Raw genomic sequence first — 14,916 nt, forward strand, 5'->3', positions numbered from 1 at the left:
TTTGTCCTCGGGCTCTCCAGGTAAGCGTAGCTCTGTGACCACATAATAGGGCCGTTCATTTTGATCGGGTCCTCAGAGGGGGAATTTATCATCAGTAATAAAGGAATTTTCAACAGAGCTCACACCTTGTTCCCGCGTAGGGCAAAGTGAAATGTTATGCTTTAAGTAGTGAAATAATGCAGTGCAGCTGCAGCAGTCTCATTTATAACAGAGGGGACAGCTCGTTCCTCATCCACGCGCGCTACCGTGAGGAGCTGAGCGGGACGGGGCGCCTCAGGCACAACACGACCGCTTTAAGCGTCCCCCGCCCGCAAGCCCCCTCCTCAGCCCCCCGCGCCAACCGCCACAGCCGATTGGCTAAGAGAGGGCTGCAATGGAAGCTGGTGATTGGCTAATCTGCATAGCTCTTCCCTCCAATGAGGGAGGATGCTGGGGCCCGCCTTTCTCTCGATTGGCTTTCCGGCTACCTGCGACCCCATTCCATTCGGCAGCGATGCTAGCAGCCTATTGGCTCCGCCACTCCCCGGGTTCGATTTTTAATTGGGTGGCCCTGGGTTGGCCGGCGCCTCACCTGCCGCTCACCGTCATTGGCTCGCTGCTCTCATCGCCCCCGCCCATTGGTCGCACCGCCCCTTAACTACGCTCCAATTGGCTGTGGTGGCCCGGCCCGGTATCCGGGTAAGATGGCCGCAGTCGGAGAGTGCTCGCTCCCCGCTCCGTGGCGGCCGGTCTCCCTCACTCACGTCGAGTATCCCGCAGGTAAAGCTCCGCTTCGCCCCCGCCCGACCTCCCCGGTGCTCGCCGCGTTGTTCCTCTGGGCGGGCCCCGCCCGCCGCTCCACGGTACCTCTGAGGGCCAGGCTGGCGGCTGCCAAATAGTGAGCCATTGAGAGGGCGCCTGGAGGCGGCGGGGCGCGCGTGCGCGCTGGGGGACGGTGGAGCTCGCTGCGGGATAGTGAGCCGCGAGGGGGACTCGGCGCATGCGCGTTGCGCGGGGCGCTGTGCCTCAGGGGCTGCGGGGATGGGGCCGTGAGGGGGGGCTGGGGGCGAGCTCCCGTCCCCACGGCGGAGCGGAGGCCCTGCGGCTCGGCCCGCCTTCCCCGCCGCCCCTCGGTGCGGTTGGGTGAAGCCCTGAGGTCCCGCTGTGCGGTGGCGAATGTCTGTGCGCACCGCGGCTGTCGCGGCAGCGGGTGGGTCTGGGGGCTCTTCAGGTGCTTTGCGCTGTGTTGAGGCAGAGAGACTTTATATTTTTTTAATGCTCGTAGTCCAAAAATAAAGTAAAGCAGCGCGTGAAGTGTCAGGGCGTTAGTGTTAGCTAATCTTTGGTCTGGTCAAAGTCTGAATGTGGTGTTAGTGCTGCTGGTTCGTCTCGCTGTTCCCCAGGCATGCCTTATTGCAGCAGCAGGGCTTTGCTTGCTGATGCTGCCCTCAGAAGCGCAGCACCAGAAGCTGCTGAAGCTCTTTGGAGACCGCTGGGCTGGAGGTGCCGGCATAGCTGAGAGATGTGTGACAGAGCACTGAGAAACACCGTTCCTGTGCGCTCCCCATCATGGCTGTTTGCAGGGTTTTCCCCACGTTGTGCATAAAAGATAGTTCTTTTCTTTTCTGTACGTGTTTTCCTTCACCCCGTACGTTCTTCTGCTAACCTGCTTTTCAAGAGTGCCACTGTGAAAGCTAAGGAGAAGAGAAGGGAATCTCTCCTCATAGCGCAGATACGTCGCTATCTTCTTTCTTTACCCGAACCTGGCAGTGCACGGTGTGCTGTGTGCTCCTCCTTGGGCTGCGGTGGGAAATGAGGGTGTTTGAAATCTGCAGGTTTGGCTGTGTAAGGATCACCCGACAGACCTTAAGGAATCATAATCATAGATTCGTTTGAGTTGGAAGGGACCCTGAATGGGAAAGGGACCCTTGAGGAATGTGACAATGTGATTATTTTCTCTCATTGATGACTGCTTTTTTTACAGTCCAGTGCAGAAGGTGATTGTGTGGGGCAGAGAAATCATAGCCAGCTTAGGGCTGTGTGTTACAGGGAAGTTTGCTGTGCCAGGCTTGGGTCAAATGAATGATTCTGGAAGCCCAAAAACAGATAGCGGACTGAAAGATTAAAACATCTCTAGGTACTGAAGTGTCTTCATCCATACTGATCTAGAAAAATGCTTTGCAATAAGATGGTCAGTCTGATGTTTTGCCTTGGATTCAGGGGAGGTGCTCTAACTTTATTTAGAGAGCTGTTATGCTCTGTCTGTGTAGGGCTTAAGTCCAGATCCATTAAAGCTGCTAGATAATATATTTATAAAATAATGATGAGCAGTATGCTCAGTACAGTGGAATTGATGTAACCTTGTGCTGACAGAGAGGGGTTGGAACGAGAAGTAGATCCTGCTTTTACCAACATAAATTATTAAGCTCTCTTGGCACATCACGTACCATCGTGTGACAAACTCTCTTGCTCTTGGCTGATCCCTGGGGCTGCTGGCCTGGCATGCAGCGAGCTGAGCCACGGTGGCAACTGACTCTTCAAATCTCTTTAAAGACTTTCATCACAGAGCTGCTGTTGTCCCAGCTTTTGTCTGCAGCGAGTGAGTGCCCTTCCACTGTGATCAGCTGAAATTTGGTCTTTGCTGATGTTTGTCTGACGGAGGAAGCCTGTTCTTGGGTTTCTACTAGTGGCTGTGAAAGGGACAGGTGCATCCAGAAGGGTGCTCATCTTTCCTGCCTCTCTCTAATGTTTCCTTGTCAATACAGATACTTCAGATGGTCGTTTGTAGTGCTTGGGTGGCTGCGCAGTCTTTGGAGCTGTCTGCAGTGTCAGCTTTGAGGAACAACAGATAAATGCTCTGCTAGAATGATCTGCAAACAGATGGAATAATGGCATTTTTGAGAATCTAACTGAACAATTATTGATAGAAAACATCAAAATCAAAGCTACAGAAAAGACAGACAATGGCAGTGCTACTTAGCAATGCATTAAAGCGTGCTTCTTGGGAGGATGGTCTTTAAAAACATCCTGCTGTCACTTTTCATACCAGCAACTGTGCTTTTGTGAGACCAAGGGATCATTTGGCACGGTGTCCGGTCCCTGGCAGGTGGGCAGGAGTAATGCTTCTTCTGTATATCTTCCAGTAATGAGCTGGTGATTGCATCAGGATTGTGATGTCCTTTAATGGGTTCATAAAAGATATACTCTGGTTTTCTCGAATTGCTCTTTGAACCCATTTCCACTTTGGATCTCTACAGTACCAGTGGCACTGAGCTTAATGTTTTTTCTGCTTTTAAGCCCACTGCTCAGTAATTTCATTGAACACTCTCTCTATTTCATGTGCACTGAGATGTAACAAATGTTTACTATTTCTCTGTATCATACATGAACCAGTCCTATTGCATTATTTTTCCTTTTCACTTGAAAACTGGAGTTCCTTGATGTGAGTGGCTGCTGTTCCATTTCTGTTGTCTTGATCCACTTTCTATTTGCCTTTGCTGTGTTTGCTGTTACATTACATCAAGAATCACATAAGATTTTTTTGTAATTTCTGATCAGTGACTTCTGGCTCTTAAAATGTTCTCCTTGGTTTTTGGACTGCTCCAGTGCACTGCATGCTGCTCTGAAGGTGTTGGCTCATGCTAAGCCAGAGATGATTTTTAACTAAACTAAATCCCACTGCTGTGTGTGTATAATTAGGGTTGGTTTTTTTCCATGTGTGTTACTTTGCATGGGATGACTTTGTGTTGCAGACTTAAAACACCTCTTCAGGGACTTCCTGCCTGTAGGGTGAGGTTCACTGGTGGAGAATCTCAGAGTTCTGGTTTGTCTGGGACTAAGAAAAAAAATCCTTCAGTGCAGCTGGGATCCTTAAAGCTCTGGGACTTGTCTTTTTCACATTGGACAAGCTCTAAGGAGAGAACCCTGCAGTGGCAAACCCTTTCTCTGCAGAATGACTGAGAATCTTCCTGTTTTCTCTTAGCTGTGTTTGCTATCGTCAGGCAAAGGTGGAGTGGCAAGTATGCAGAGCTGGCTGAGAGTCAGCCTGTGATGCTCCTATAAGCATGTCTGTCCTGCAGGTCCTTGCCCTGCTTTCTGCTCAGGGTGGAAGCTCACCAGCTGGGGCTCATTTCACACCTCAGTATTTCTTTAAAACCCAATGATTTGGTTTCTTCAATGCTGGGTTTTATTTACTTTCGATCTTTCTGCAGAAGTTTGATGTCTGTGTGTCTCGTGGTGTAGTTTAAGGCCTCCTGAAAATATTTGTATTGTTCCACAGCTTGTGACAGCAGGATGTGTGCAAGCAGAGGAAATGGAAATCAGTCATGAATTCTTACTGGTGTCAATGCACGTGGAACAAAACACAGTGTTTGTCTGTGCAACTTGCACCTAGGCCAGCAGCAGTGCCACAAGTAGATGCCTCAATAGGAAGCTGTGGTGGAAAAGCCAGGTCTTGTGGTAGGATGTGGGTAGTGCTGTTGATTCACATTTTTCTTATGTACAGGTTGAGCTGGTGTGGCAAAACTTGCATGTTTCCCCTGGAAGAATGCTGGGTAAAATGTTGAATTAGAGCAGAAGTAAATGCTGAATGAAGGCGGAAGAAATGATGTACTTCTGAGCCACGAGTGGTGTTTCTTCTGTTCATCCCTTGGATGCCTATAATTGAGGTAGTTAGGTTCTTTATTTTTCATCTTCCTCCTTAAATGATGCTGGACTTATTTAAAAAAAAATGAAACAGCCACAACAAATAAGAACCAGACTGTGTATTCAATATATTTTTCTCTTGAAGTTTCCAGTGATCTTGGTGCTTCTAATGAGGCGTGTTCTCCCTGGTCTTAGGCATCGCTTTGTGTTGAAGCAAAATTGACGAATTATTTTACAGGTAGCATGGAACCTGCTTGCTAGATCTGACTGGATGTGAAGCTGCCGGCTCTCCTGCGATTCCCCGCTCCCTGGGAAGAGTTCCCTGAGTGTGCTGGAGCGTGAGAGTGGGCAGAAGTGATCCAAGTTGTCATTCCCTGGGGCTCGGAGCAGTGCTCAGCACAGCCCTGCTCTCCCAGCTCCCTTCGCCTGCACTTCCAGTCATTTCAGAGCTGGTTCAGTTAGTGTAGCTCTGCCTTAACCTGCTAATCTAGCGAGTGCTTTTATGATGGTACTGACGAGTTTCTGGTGCAGTTTGCAGAGCACAGGCTTCAGTTAATGCACAGCTATTTTTGTTACCTCATCTAGAAAGAGCAGCTTCAGAAGGTGATTCTGTTTGATTACTGTTGGCCACAGCAATAGGAGATGCTATGGGTACTGTCTCTGTTCTGTTTTAAAGGAACAGTTAAGTGTTGAGGGGACTGATTTGTGGTATTGGGTTCAGGTGAGAAATGTGTGCTGGTGGTTTGATTTATTGGGAATTGCTCTATGATAACATCATGGAGGATCCTCAATATGATGTTACTGGTGCTATTTAAATTAAAGACAACATCCTGAAGTATTCCTCTGTCTGTGCAGTTAATAGACATCCCCCTGCCCTTCCCCAGAAAACAAATGATTTGGTTTCTGTTGACAAAATAATGTCTTGAATACCAAAATACTTACGTGCCATGGATTTACAGAGAGTGATCTGAAATGTGGTGGTTCCTCAGTGAGAAACTAACCTGTATTGATGACACTGGAACTGGGACTTCTGGAAAGTCTTCCTAAAGCTTTCAGTTTGGGTTGTCAGGTCGCTTATCTCATGAATTTCTTCTTCATTTAAGGTCGGTTCGTGGGGTGTAATTTATATGAGACCGTTAGGGGCGTGATGCTCTGTTGTTAGGCAGCTGATGCACCTACTTCCACTCTGCATTACCATGATATGTCGCAGTTCTGCTTTGGTGGCTTCTATAACCCACCTGCTGCAGAGCAAACCTGCCACGTGTCGTAAGAAAAGTTCCAAATTGAGCGTTTTCTAACACTTTTCAGGTTATGAACAGAATATAACCTCACTCCAACCAAACCCCAGTATTCTTGGGGGCTTATCCTGCAGATCTCCTGAATTTCACTGGTGTTACAAACTAAAGCATGTAGGAATTTTGCTTGATGATGGAGTTGTTCCCAAATCTAATTCTTCAAGGAACAGGAGCAGGGCAGACTTGGGTTGTAATGCATAGCTCTGTGATGTTGCTTTCCTCTTCCTGTGTCTATGCTAGTTCAGGATAAAGCAGATACGTGTTTGGAGCGCCTTATGTCCTCTTGTGAGATCTCCTGGATTCTTCCAGGTGATGACTACACTGTTTGCTGTGAGGGTGCAGGCCCTGTATCCCTTCAGTATGACACAAGTGGGCTATTGACAAAAAATCCTCGGCTTTCTTTTTTTTCCCCTCCTCCTTTCATCTGCAGTGTTTAGCTATTTGTTTCCTCCCTGTGTTGCTAATGCTAGTGTTCATGCAGACACATGGTGAGACAGATTAGGAAGCTGATCCAGCTGAAAACGAACCCATTTTAGGAAGGGAGTGGGAAAGGATTTGTTTGGGGAGTGTTTTCTGGTAATTGCTGGCACGGGCAGGCAGTATGAATGCGGGGAGGGAAAGATGCTGCCTCTTCTGCAGCAGCCTGTGCTTACGCTGGATTCAAGTGGCTCTGGGCCCACACCAATGGTCACTGTTGTAAGTTGGCTGGCAGTAATTTGCTGGAGGATGCCAAGCTCCTCTCATCCCCGCTTTTGAACCTGCACGTGAGCACTGCTGCCTTCCTTGCCTCAGCTCCCGTAGGGCTCCAGCAGTTGCTGTCAGTCTGCAAAATGGAGACGCGCTGCAGTGCTGAGTTTACCCCTCTGCTCTCAACCATTCAGGGCAGCAGCTGACCCACATCCTGGTGACAAGTACTTGTAAAGTTCAGGCTGATTTGTTTCTCTTGTTTGTTTCCCTAGGTGATTTCTCTGGTCAGCTTTTAGCTTATTTGAGTCTTGGTCCAATATTCATTATTGTTGGCTTTGTAACACTCATCATATTCAAGAGAGAGCTTCACACGGTGAGTTTTTCTCTCCCTTCCCAGCTTCTCCTTACAACAGAAATGTTGTCATTTGTGACATGGTGCTCCTGTTTTCACACTTTTGCTCTCTATAAACAGAAAAAAGAAAAAAAAAAAAAGCTTAGGTAAGGTGATCTGCTGTCAGCAGCAGCAGATGCTATCATTTGTTACGGTTAAAAGATTAGTCTTTGATGTTCTGTTACTCTGTGCTATGTTTTAGCCAGATCTGTGCACAAACATCAATGAGAGAGATCTGAGATTCAATGCTGTTTCATGGTGGGAGATAGTAGTATTTTACCTTGATCCAAAATCCATTAGGGTCATAGCATTGGCAGGGTTTGCAGGATGGATAATGCGCAGGAAATACTGTCTGACTCAGTAGGATGTGCTTTCTTTGAACAGCCCAGAGGCACAAAATAAGATTCAAAATAAAACCTACAAATTCCAGTGGGATTGGATCTGTCTCAGGGCTGCTTCCCAGCTGTGCATTGAATAGCAGGGGCAGAAGGGACTCTCACTTTTGTCCAAGTGAGCAGTAAAGGACTCTGCTTTGTCTGCTCTGACAGGTGGTTGGGAGTCAGTGTCATGGGTGAATGCTCTTCAGGAGGTATGAAGCACTTGTAAAATTTGCCCTCATTAAACAGATAAAATGGGGCCACTGAAAGGATTTTGGCAGCAGGTTCCTGATACAAGGCCATGGTGTCATGGGAACCAGTGGCTCAGGGGACCTGGGAGTGGGACTTCTAGGTTCCTAAACTAGAGGAAAGACAGCTGTTAAATTTAGACAATCCAACTTTTTTCTTTTTTCTTTTTTCTTTTTTTTTTTTTAGTTTTGCTGCCCCAAGCCTGAACATAATCTAGAGGAACTATTGTCTGAAAATGAACAGATTTTTGAGTGCACTGACTTGTTAGATGTTGGTGATGCAGCAAGGGCTGAGATTGGTTCCCAGTTCATGTGAACTGGTGTGAGGCACCAGCTGCCCATAAATCAGGATGTAGAGTGGGAAACTCAAGTAGGACTGAGCGTTGAGGAGTCACCACCAGCTGGGAATTTTGTCACAGCAGTAGGACTTAAGCTCGAGGGGCTGTAGGAAATCATGGTGATCTTAGGAGGTCTTTTCCACCCTTCAAGTCCGACCATCAACCCATCGCTACTGCTAATGGACCGTGTGATGAGAAAAACAGCAATTGCTGCCAGTCTGTCTTAGTTCAGAATGTGACTTCATTTTAGACTGAAGACAGCAGCTTCAGAATGAAAACATTCATAGAGGGGAAAAGCCAGAAAGCCTAAAAAATTGCTCTTTGAGCTAGTTGCCCAAATAATGGTGTGTGTGCTCCCTCTGTTGGCTGGATGTGACAGACAATCCCTTGAAACTTGCTTTGTTTAAAAGAACTACTTTCTGTGCTTGCTGATGGGAGTATGCAAACGTTATTGCTGCACAAGTGTCATTTTTGTCCTCTGTGAATTATCTGCTGAAAAGCTTTGTATGCACGGTATGTTGTCAGAAACACAAAGGAGACTGAAAAATAAATGCTTTTCTTCCTCAGCTAGAGTATTGTGAAGCCAGAGGTTGTAATACTGGTAGTCAAAAAAGAAAATTAGAAGTGCATGACTTGGGGGTTTCTTGACAGAGAGAACCTGGTAAGTAGATGAATCTTTTTAAATAGGATGACACGGTTGTCTTGCCTTCGCAGATCTCTTTCTTGGGAGGGCTGGCTTTCAACGAGGGAGTGAACTGGTTAATAAAAAATGTTATCCGGGAGCCACGGCCCTGTGAAGGTACGGTACGGCCCACTGCTGTGGTGGGGTTGGTTGACCTTGAGTGGAATGATAATTGTGGGGTGTTAGAAGGTGCTTTCCTGTTTGCCTCGTGTTGGCTTTGGGTGTTTGGATGTAAGAAGGCTGGCAGAGATGTGTCCTGTGAACCTGTGTGCGCAGACTCCAGAGGAGTTGTTTGGCTTTACCTTTGGAGTGTTCCTGTTGCCGTGTACAGAGCAGACCTTGACCATACTCTTTCTTCTTCTCTTCCCAGAAGCCCATTCAACAGTGACCACAAAATATGGGATGCCGTCCAGCCACTCCCAGTTCATGTGGTTTTTCTCTGTCTATTCATTTCTGTTCCTTTATTTAAGGTAAAAATTCAGTATCAGGTTTTGGCTGTTAATATGTTGAAACACCTCCAATAGGTGGCTTCCTTGCCGTGTGCTGCTTCAGCACACAGTGGAGTTAAATCTGAGGCCCTCCACAATTTGCTGTGTGGATGAAGTGTTTCTATTAGAATGTAGGACTGTGGTTACCACCCCTGAAAAGGGAAGGGTAGGGGTGGGCTTCCTGATGCCTGTCTGGGTACAGGTCTCCTAATTTGCTTTTTATAAGCCATGATGATCCATCAGAGTGAGGGAAGGGGAGGGTGGTGAATAGAGAGGAGGAAAGAAGAGCTGCTTTCTCATGTATCTGCTCCGTTTTGTCATTGGGGTTGTCTGTGGTCTCAGGTAATACCTCTTGCCCACTTGCATGCCCTTTAAGTTCATCTCCCATACCAAGTACTGTCTTTTTGCGCTGTGCTGTTCTGGAAATCTTGCTGGGCATGGCTCTGTCTTGTGGCTCCAAGTGTGAAGGGCAAAATTCATTGTTCCTTCTGGCTTTATGGGCAGTGGAGGACTCTGAGGTCTTGGCTCCTTGTTGCATATGCTCAGCATGTGCCTTTCACATCAGTTGTGGTAATTGTGAGCATTCTGCCTTCCATCACAGCAATCCCTGAAAATAGTTGAAGAGAGAAGTATGGCTTTCTGGCTTCTGTGTAACTGCTGCCAGTGGGACAGAGTGATGCTGGGATGATATTGAGGTGCCCATCACCCCTTGGAGCAGAGCTTTCCTAGGGTTTCAGAAGTAGTGAGAGTAGTTACAAAGACTCCTCAGCTTCCTGCCACTGTGCTAATGGCTCTCCATCTCTTTCAGAATGCACCAAACAAACAATGCGAGGTTTCTGGATTTACTATGGCGACATGTGCTGTCCATCTGCCTCGTCACAGTGGCTTTGCTAGTCTCATATAGTAGGTATGGAGCAATTGTTTGTCTTATGCTCTCATACACCCCTGTGGCTTTTAACAGCCCGCAGACCTGTCCTTCTTTGTCCCTTGTTTCTGATGTAATTCTCTACGACTGCACTGTGCAAGTGAGAGAGCTTTGTGGAAGTTGCTGCGTTGCCATGAGCCCCTTCAAATAATCAGACAAAGGTGCTACGTGTGTGGTGCTTCACAGATGCATTTATGAAACCTGAGATCACCTGAGCCTGTGCCCAACTCCCTGCTGGCTCCATTGCCATGCTCAAGCCTCACTGCCTAGCCCTCTTTCCAGCACTAATCATGAAAGCATTGCACCATGGCTTGGCACTCCAGCATCTGCAGCACATGGGTTGCTACAGTGGGTCAAACTGTTTGTTTTGCTTGAGCATTAGCTACAGACATTTATAGCTGTTTGACTTGCAAGATTTAGTTATGTTAACATGACGAGTAATGAAAATGAAGTGTTGATAATGATTTACTTTTTTCCTTTAACAAATAATACAGTGAGCTTCAGTGGGTGGAAACAGACAGATGCAGGCTGGAAATAAGGCTGTATCTTCCACAGAAAAGTAGTGTGGACAGTTGGCTGCATACTAGAGCTGCCTCCTTATTACTGGTTACTTTTAAAACTGACAGGACAATTTCATAAAAGATGTATGGTCTAATTCAAATAAACTTGAGGAAATCTTTCTGCAAAGCAGGTCAACTAAGGTGATCTTAATGGCTGCATGCATGGGGGAAGAAGAATTTTGAGTGTGATTCGTGTAGGTTGTGTGCAGGGGTAACTTCAGGAATATTAATACAGCTTTCTGGTTGGTTGCAACTACAGTAGGTGCTCTGTAGTTGTGCAGCCTGTGTGTTGTCACACTTGAGAGCTGCAAAATTAAGACAAAGATGCTGTCTGTTTTAAGTCTTTAAGCTCCAGCCTTGGTGGCTTGAAGGAGACTTCTGCTGCTGGCTTTGGAGAAGTCTCTCATGGGAACTACAGTGGCAGTTCTTCAGCTCATCGTGGTGATATGTGGTGAATTATTCAGTTAAGCTCAACGTAGAAACTGTGAGCTGAATCTGCTGCAGCAGAGGAGGCACAGTTTGTGTTCCACCTTTTCCAACTTTTTTTTTTTTTTTATCAACATTTTAATGAAAAATGAAGTAAAATATCCACTTCTGACATCTGGAGGATAACTTCCTCAGAGAGTCCAGCCTTCAGTCACACCTACTCTTGCTTTAATGCCTTTCTGGTGACTTTTCTCTTCCACTGCAGGGTTTATTTGCTTTACCACACCTGGAGCCAAGTCTTATATGGAGGTGTGGCAGGAAGCGTTATGGCCATAGCCTGGTTTGCCTTCACACAAGAGATACTAACTCCTCTCTTCCCAAGGATAGCTGCATGGTGAGTCTCTGTTCTGCAAGGTTTTATTCCTGCAAGTCTGCATTTCTTAGGTCACCATCGTGTTCGTTAAATGAGTTTCTTGAAGTGAGCTGATTACACAGTGAAGCACAACTGCCTGGTACAAAAAAAAAAGTGTAAAAACTGTATCGTGCATCTGAAGGAAAAATGCAAAGATACTTTAGTCTCAAAAACTGTTGTAGCTGTATAAGCCCTGTCTCCATGGCTGATTAATCTCCTGTGAACTATGTTATAAGTATTAGAAATGGGAATTCCTGGGTTCTGTTCCAGCTTTGATGGCTTTGTTGTACAGCTGTATAATATGTTCTTCTGTGTTTTCTTCTGCATGTCTATACAAAAGATCACGTGTGGATGGGGGAGAGAGGACATTTAAGAAACACATTTGTAAGGCCCCTCTAAAGTTGTGGGTTGTGGCAGAGTATTGGTTAAGAAGTAGCTTTTCATATCATAGAATGGTTTGGGAAGGAAGGGACCTTAAAGCCCCCCCCCCAATTCCAACCCTGTTGTGGGTTAGGTGTCCCCCACCAGCTCAGGCTGCCCAGGGCCCCATCCAGCCTGGCTTTGGGCACCTCCAGGGACAGAGCCTCCGTAACTTCTTTGAGCAACTTCTTAATCACTTTAACAAGCAAGTGAGATTACAAAGCCATTTAAACTTAACATTGTCCAAAAAAATTATATAAGGAAAGAAGAAACAATATTATTTTCTCTGATTGAATTTAACAAGGAGCCTTCTTCCCAGACTTGAAGGATAATAGAATAGTGTTATATTTGAACCAGATTTTATGCTGTGTCGTTATGTATTAGGGTTGTTTTGTTTTTGTATTCTGATCAAAATTGGGGTAGAGAAAAAATGTAATTTCTCCACTTTCTACCACCTTGTCTATTTTCAGGCCCATTTCAGAGTTCTTTTTAATCCGAGACACCAGCCTCATTCCTAACATCCTGTGGTTTGAATATACAGTCACAAGAGCAGAAGCAAGGTAAGTGATCTGTGGTGAGGGAACAAGAGCTGTAGCTAGCTTGACTTGAGATGCAGTTTTTATGTATTAGAAAATAATGGCTGCTGTGGATGGAGTAGTGTAGGAAACCCCAAGTTGTGGGCAACTACCACATGTGGAGGGTGGGTCTACTGGGGAGATTAGCGTTTAATTTATGGAGTTACTTCAACTTTCCAGCCCATGTTCCTTGCAAGCAGGTGTTTTTAATCTTACATCTGTGCGTGAGCTTGTGCACACTTAGAACATGGCGGCTGTTGTGGGACCGTAGAGAGTAGGAAGGACTGAAGTCCCTGCAGAGTGTGATGGGGGCGGCTTTATTTTTGTATGGAGCTGTGCAAAGCCTTGCTTTAATCCTTCTGTCTTTTACCCACTGGTTTGCCTCTCTCACCTTGTCCTCTGTTGTGGTGTTGCAGAAACAGACAGCGCAAGCTGGGTACGAAGCTCCAGTGACTCAGGAGGCGTGGGGACCAGAGCGTGCGTTTTAACAGAGACAGACAAGAGCAGAGACCTGGGAGCAGCAAGGAGCCTTTTAACAGACGGACCAAAGGAACAGGCAGGGACCATACCCAAAACCTGAAAGCCTTTGCTCTGCTTTAGCAGCTAGCTGGATGCTCCCTGATGCATGTGGGACCGTGCAGGAGTAGAAACTCATTTTCAACACAGATGCACATTGCCGGTTGGAATGTACCATCATGTCTACGTCAGGGGAAGGGGGTGAAAATGCCTGGTGTCATGTTTGGGGGAGGGAAAACCAAAAATGAATCATTTCTGTGACTTTTTTCTTTTTTTTTTTTTTTTTTTCTTTAGCATGAAATATACACACTATTTATTTATTTTTTTTTTAAATGCAGCTATTGTTTTTGGGGTGGGAGAGGCCTTGTGTGTTTTGTTTTTTGCTTTTTTGTTTGGGGTTTTTCATTTTGGAAGAAGATGACAAAACTAATCTCCAGTTGATCATGGTTAATTAGAGCTTTTAGTTTTTAAACATTTCTCAGGAGGGAGGGGAACTGAGATGGCGTGACCGAGGTAGAAGGAAGATTTCTTCCCTTTCTACAACCAGCCTGGGTGATCAAAATCAATTCCAACTGCACTTTGTACAGATAGAAAGTACTAAAGCTTTGAATTTTTTTTTTAAACACTAGTGATGATTCAGTGGGGAAGCCTGCACGGATTCTGTTAAGGGGAGTGTGTGTGTAAAACAAAGGAAAACTGAAATACACTGATTTTTTTTTTTTTATTTTATTTTTTTTTTCACTGCTGCTCCTGGTGTGTAATTAGCAAGGGTGTCTTTCTCAGAATCTCTTCTAGGTGGCAAGGTTACCATACGTATCTCATGTTTATTTCATCTCTTTCTTTATTCTTTTATTACCTCAGGGTTGTTGGGATCTGTACAGCGTCTGTTGTTGTACTTGGTGTGCTACTGATGGCACTAGAAACCCATTGGTTGTAAGCAATGCTATGCTCCAGTAAGAGTCAGCCCAAAGCCTTACGAAATTCAGTTGCTAGTTTCTGTCTTAAGCACTGGATTTTTTTATTTTATTTTATTTTTTTTGTAAAAAGAGAAGGATTTTAAAGATGAACAAAACGACAACTGTAGACAAATAAGGTGAACAACTAATAGCTAGCTCAGCTGCTGTGTGAATTTTTAAAGAGTCCTGTTGGAATCCAATTGTGAACTCAAGTGGTGAACTTATTCTAGCAGATCCTCCTGCCAGTTTTCATGGTGGGTTGCTCGGGGTTCAGCAGGAGTAACCTTGAATACCAAACTCCTACAAACAAGTTTTGTTTTCCATCCTTCTTCCATTGGATTCTTTGTTTGGCTAGTCAGCTCTCTGGGTGCTGTGTCTCTGTGGGAGTGTGCCTGCCATCTGTGTGTGCTGGTGATGCCTACGACTTCAGCCATCCATGAGTTAACCTGGCAAGGGCTATACTCAACGTGCTTCAGGGCTGTGCATGGACACTTTCTGTATTTCTAGTATATAATGCAGCAGTTCAAGTGCAAGTACAGAGAAATATTTATTCAAAGCACAACTGACTTGAACTTTCACAGATAAAGGACAGCTTCTGGCTCAAAGGTCATCGGTGTGCCTTCGATGCAGTCATGTGAGCAGAGGTAAAATGACTGTCACATCTCAGTCTTGCTGCCTGTTTTAATATCTTCACTTTAAACAGACTCCTGCATTATAAAGCTGCTTGAAGTGAGATGTTTCTGTTCATCGTGATTTTTTTTAATTTTTATTTTTTTTAAGTTTTCATCTGTGCCTGTTGCCATAGGAGTTTGTGTGTTTGTATGGAGTGGGAGTTGGCTGCTGTAGAAACTGTTGGACAACCAGAGTATTAACTGTAGAGTAGAAAGAAGCAATCCTGATTTAGTTCAGGAATGAAGCCATTTAAATTTCTCTGTTTAGGTAGCTTTGTGTAGTGAACTAATTGTTTTTCAGTTGCATTGAGTCAGGATTCAGAGCT

General features: G+C 45.5%; 1 protein-coding gene across 2 annotated transcripts; it reads left to right on the top strand.

The window, feature by feature from the left end:
* The first annotated feature begins 617 nt into the window (after nt 1-617).
* DOLPP1 (dolichyldiphosphatase 1) lies at nt 618-13,256 on the top strand. Of its 2 annotated transcripts, XM_003211269.4 has the most exons (8): nt 618-759; nt 6,878-6,978; nt 8,674-8,758; nt 9,012-9,111; nt 9,938-10,036; nt 11,306-11,434; nt 12,343-12,432; nt 12,864-13,256. In XM_003211269.4, exons 1-8 carry the CDS (start codon nt 684-686, stop codon nt 12,898-12,900), a joined length of 717 nt encoding a protein of 238 aa, XP_003211317.1. In that variant the 5' UTR covers nt 618-683; the 3' UTR covers nt 12,901-13,256. The 2 variants fall into 2 exon arrangements, with proteins under 2 accessions (XP_003211317.1, XP_085095806.1); XM_085239680.1 differs by lacking the exon at nt 9,938-10,036.
* Nucleotides 13,257-14,916: the final 1,660 nt, after the last annotated feature.

Source organism: Meleagris gallopavo, chromosome 19 (assembly GCF_905368555.1).
Source record: "Meleagris gallopavo chromosome 19, MGAL_WU_HG_1.1, whole genome shotgun sequence".
Classification (NCBI taxonomy): domain Eukaryota; kingdom Metazoa; phylum Chordata; class Aves; order Galliformes; family Phasianidae; genus Meleagris; species Meleagris gallopavo.

Coding starts and splice junctions, on each gene's coding strand:
- DOLPP1 (XM_003211269.4), top strand. CDS start 684: ATGGCCGCAGTCGGAGAGTGCTCGCTCCCCGCTCCGTGGCGGCCGGTC. Junction 760..6,877: donor TCACGTCGAGTATCCCGCAG/GTAAAGCTCCGC, acceptor TTGTTTCCCTAG/GTGATTTCTCTGGTCAGCTT. Junction 8,759..9,011: donor GGAGCCACGGCCCTGTGAAG/GTACGGTACGGC, acceptor TTCTCTTCCCAG/AAGCCCATTCAACAGTGACC.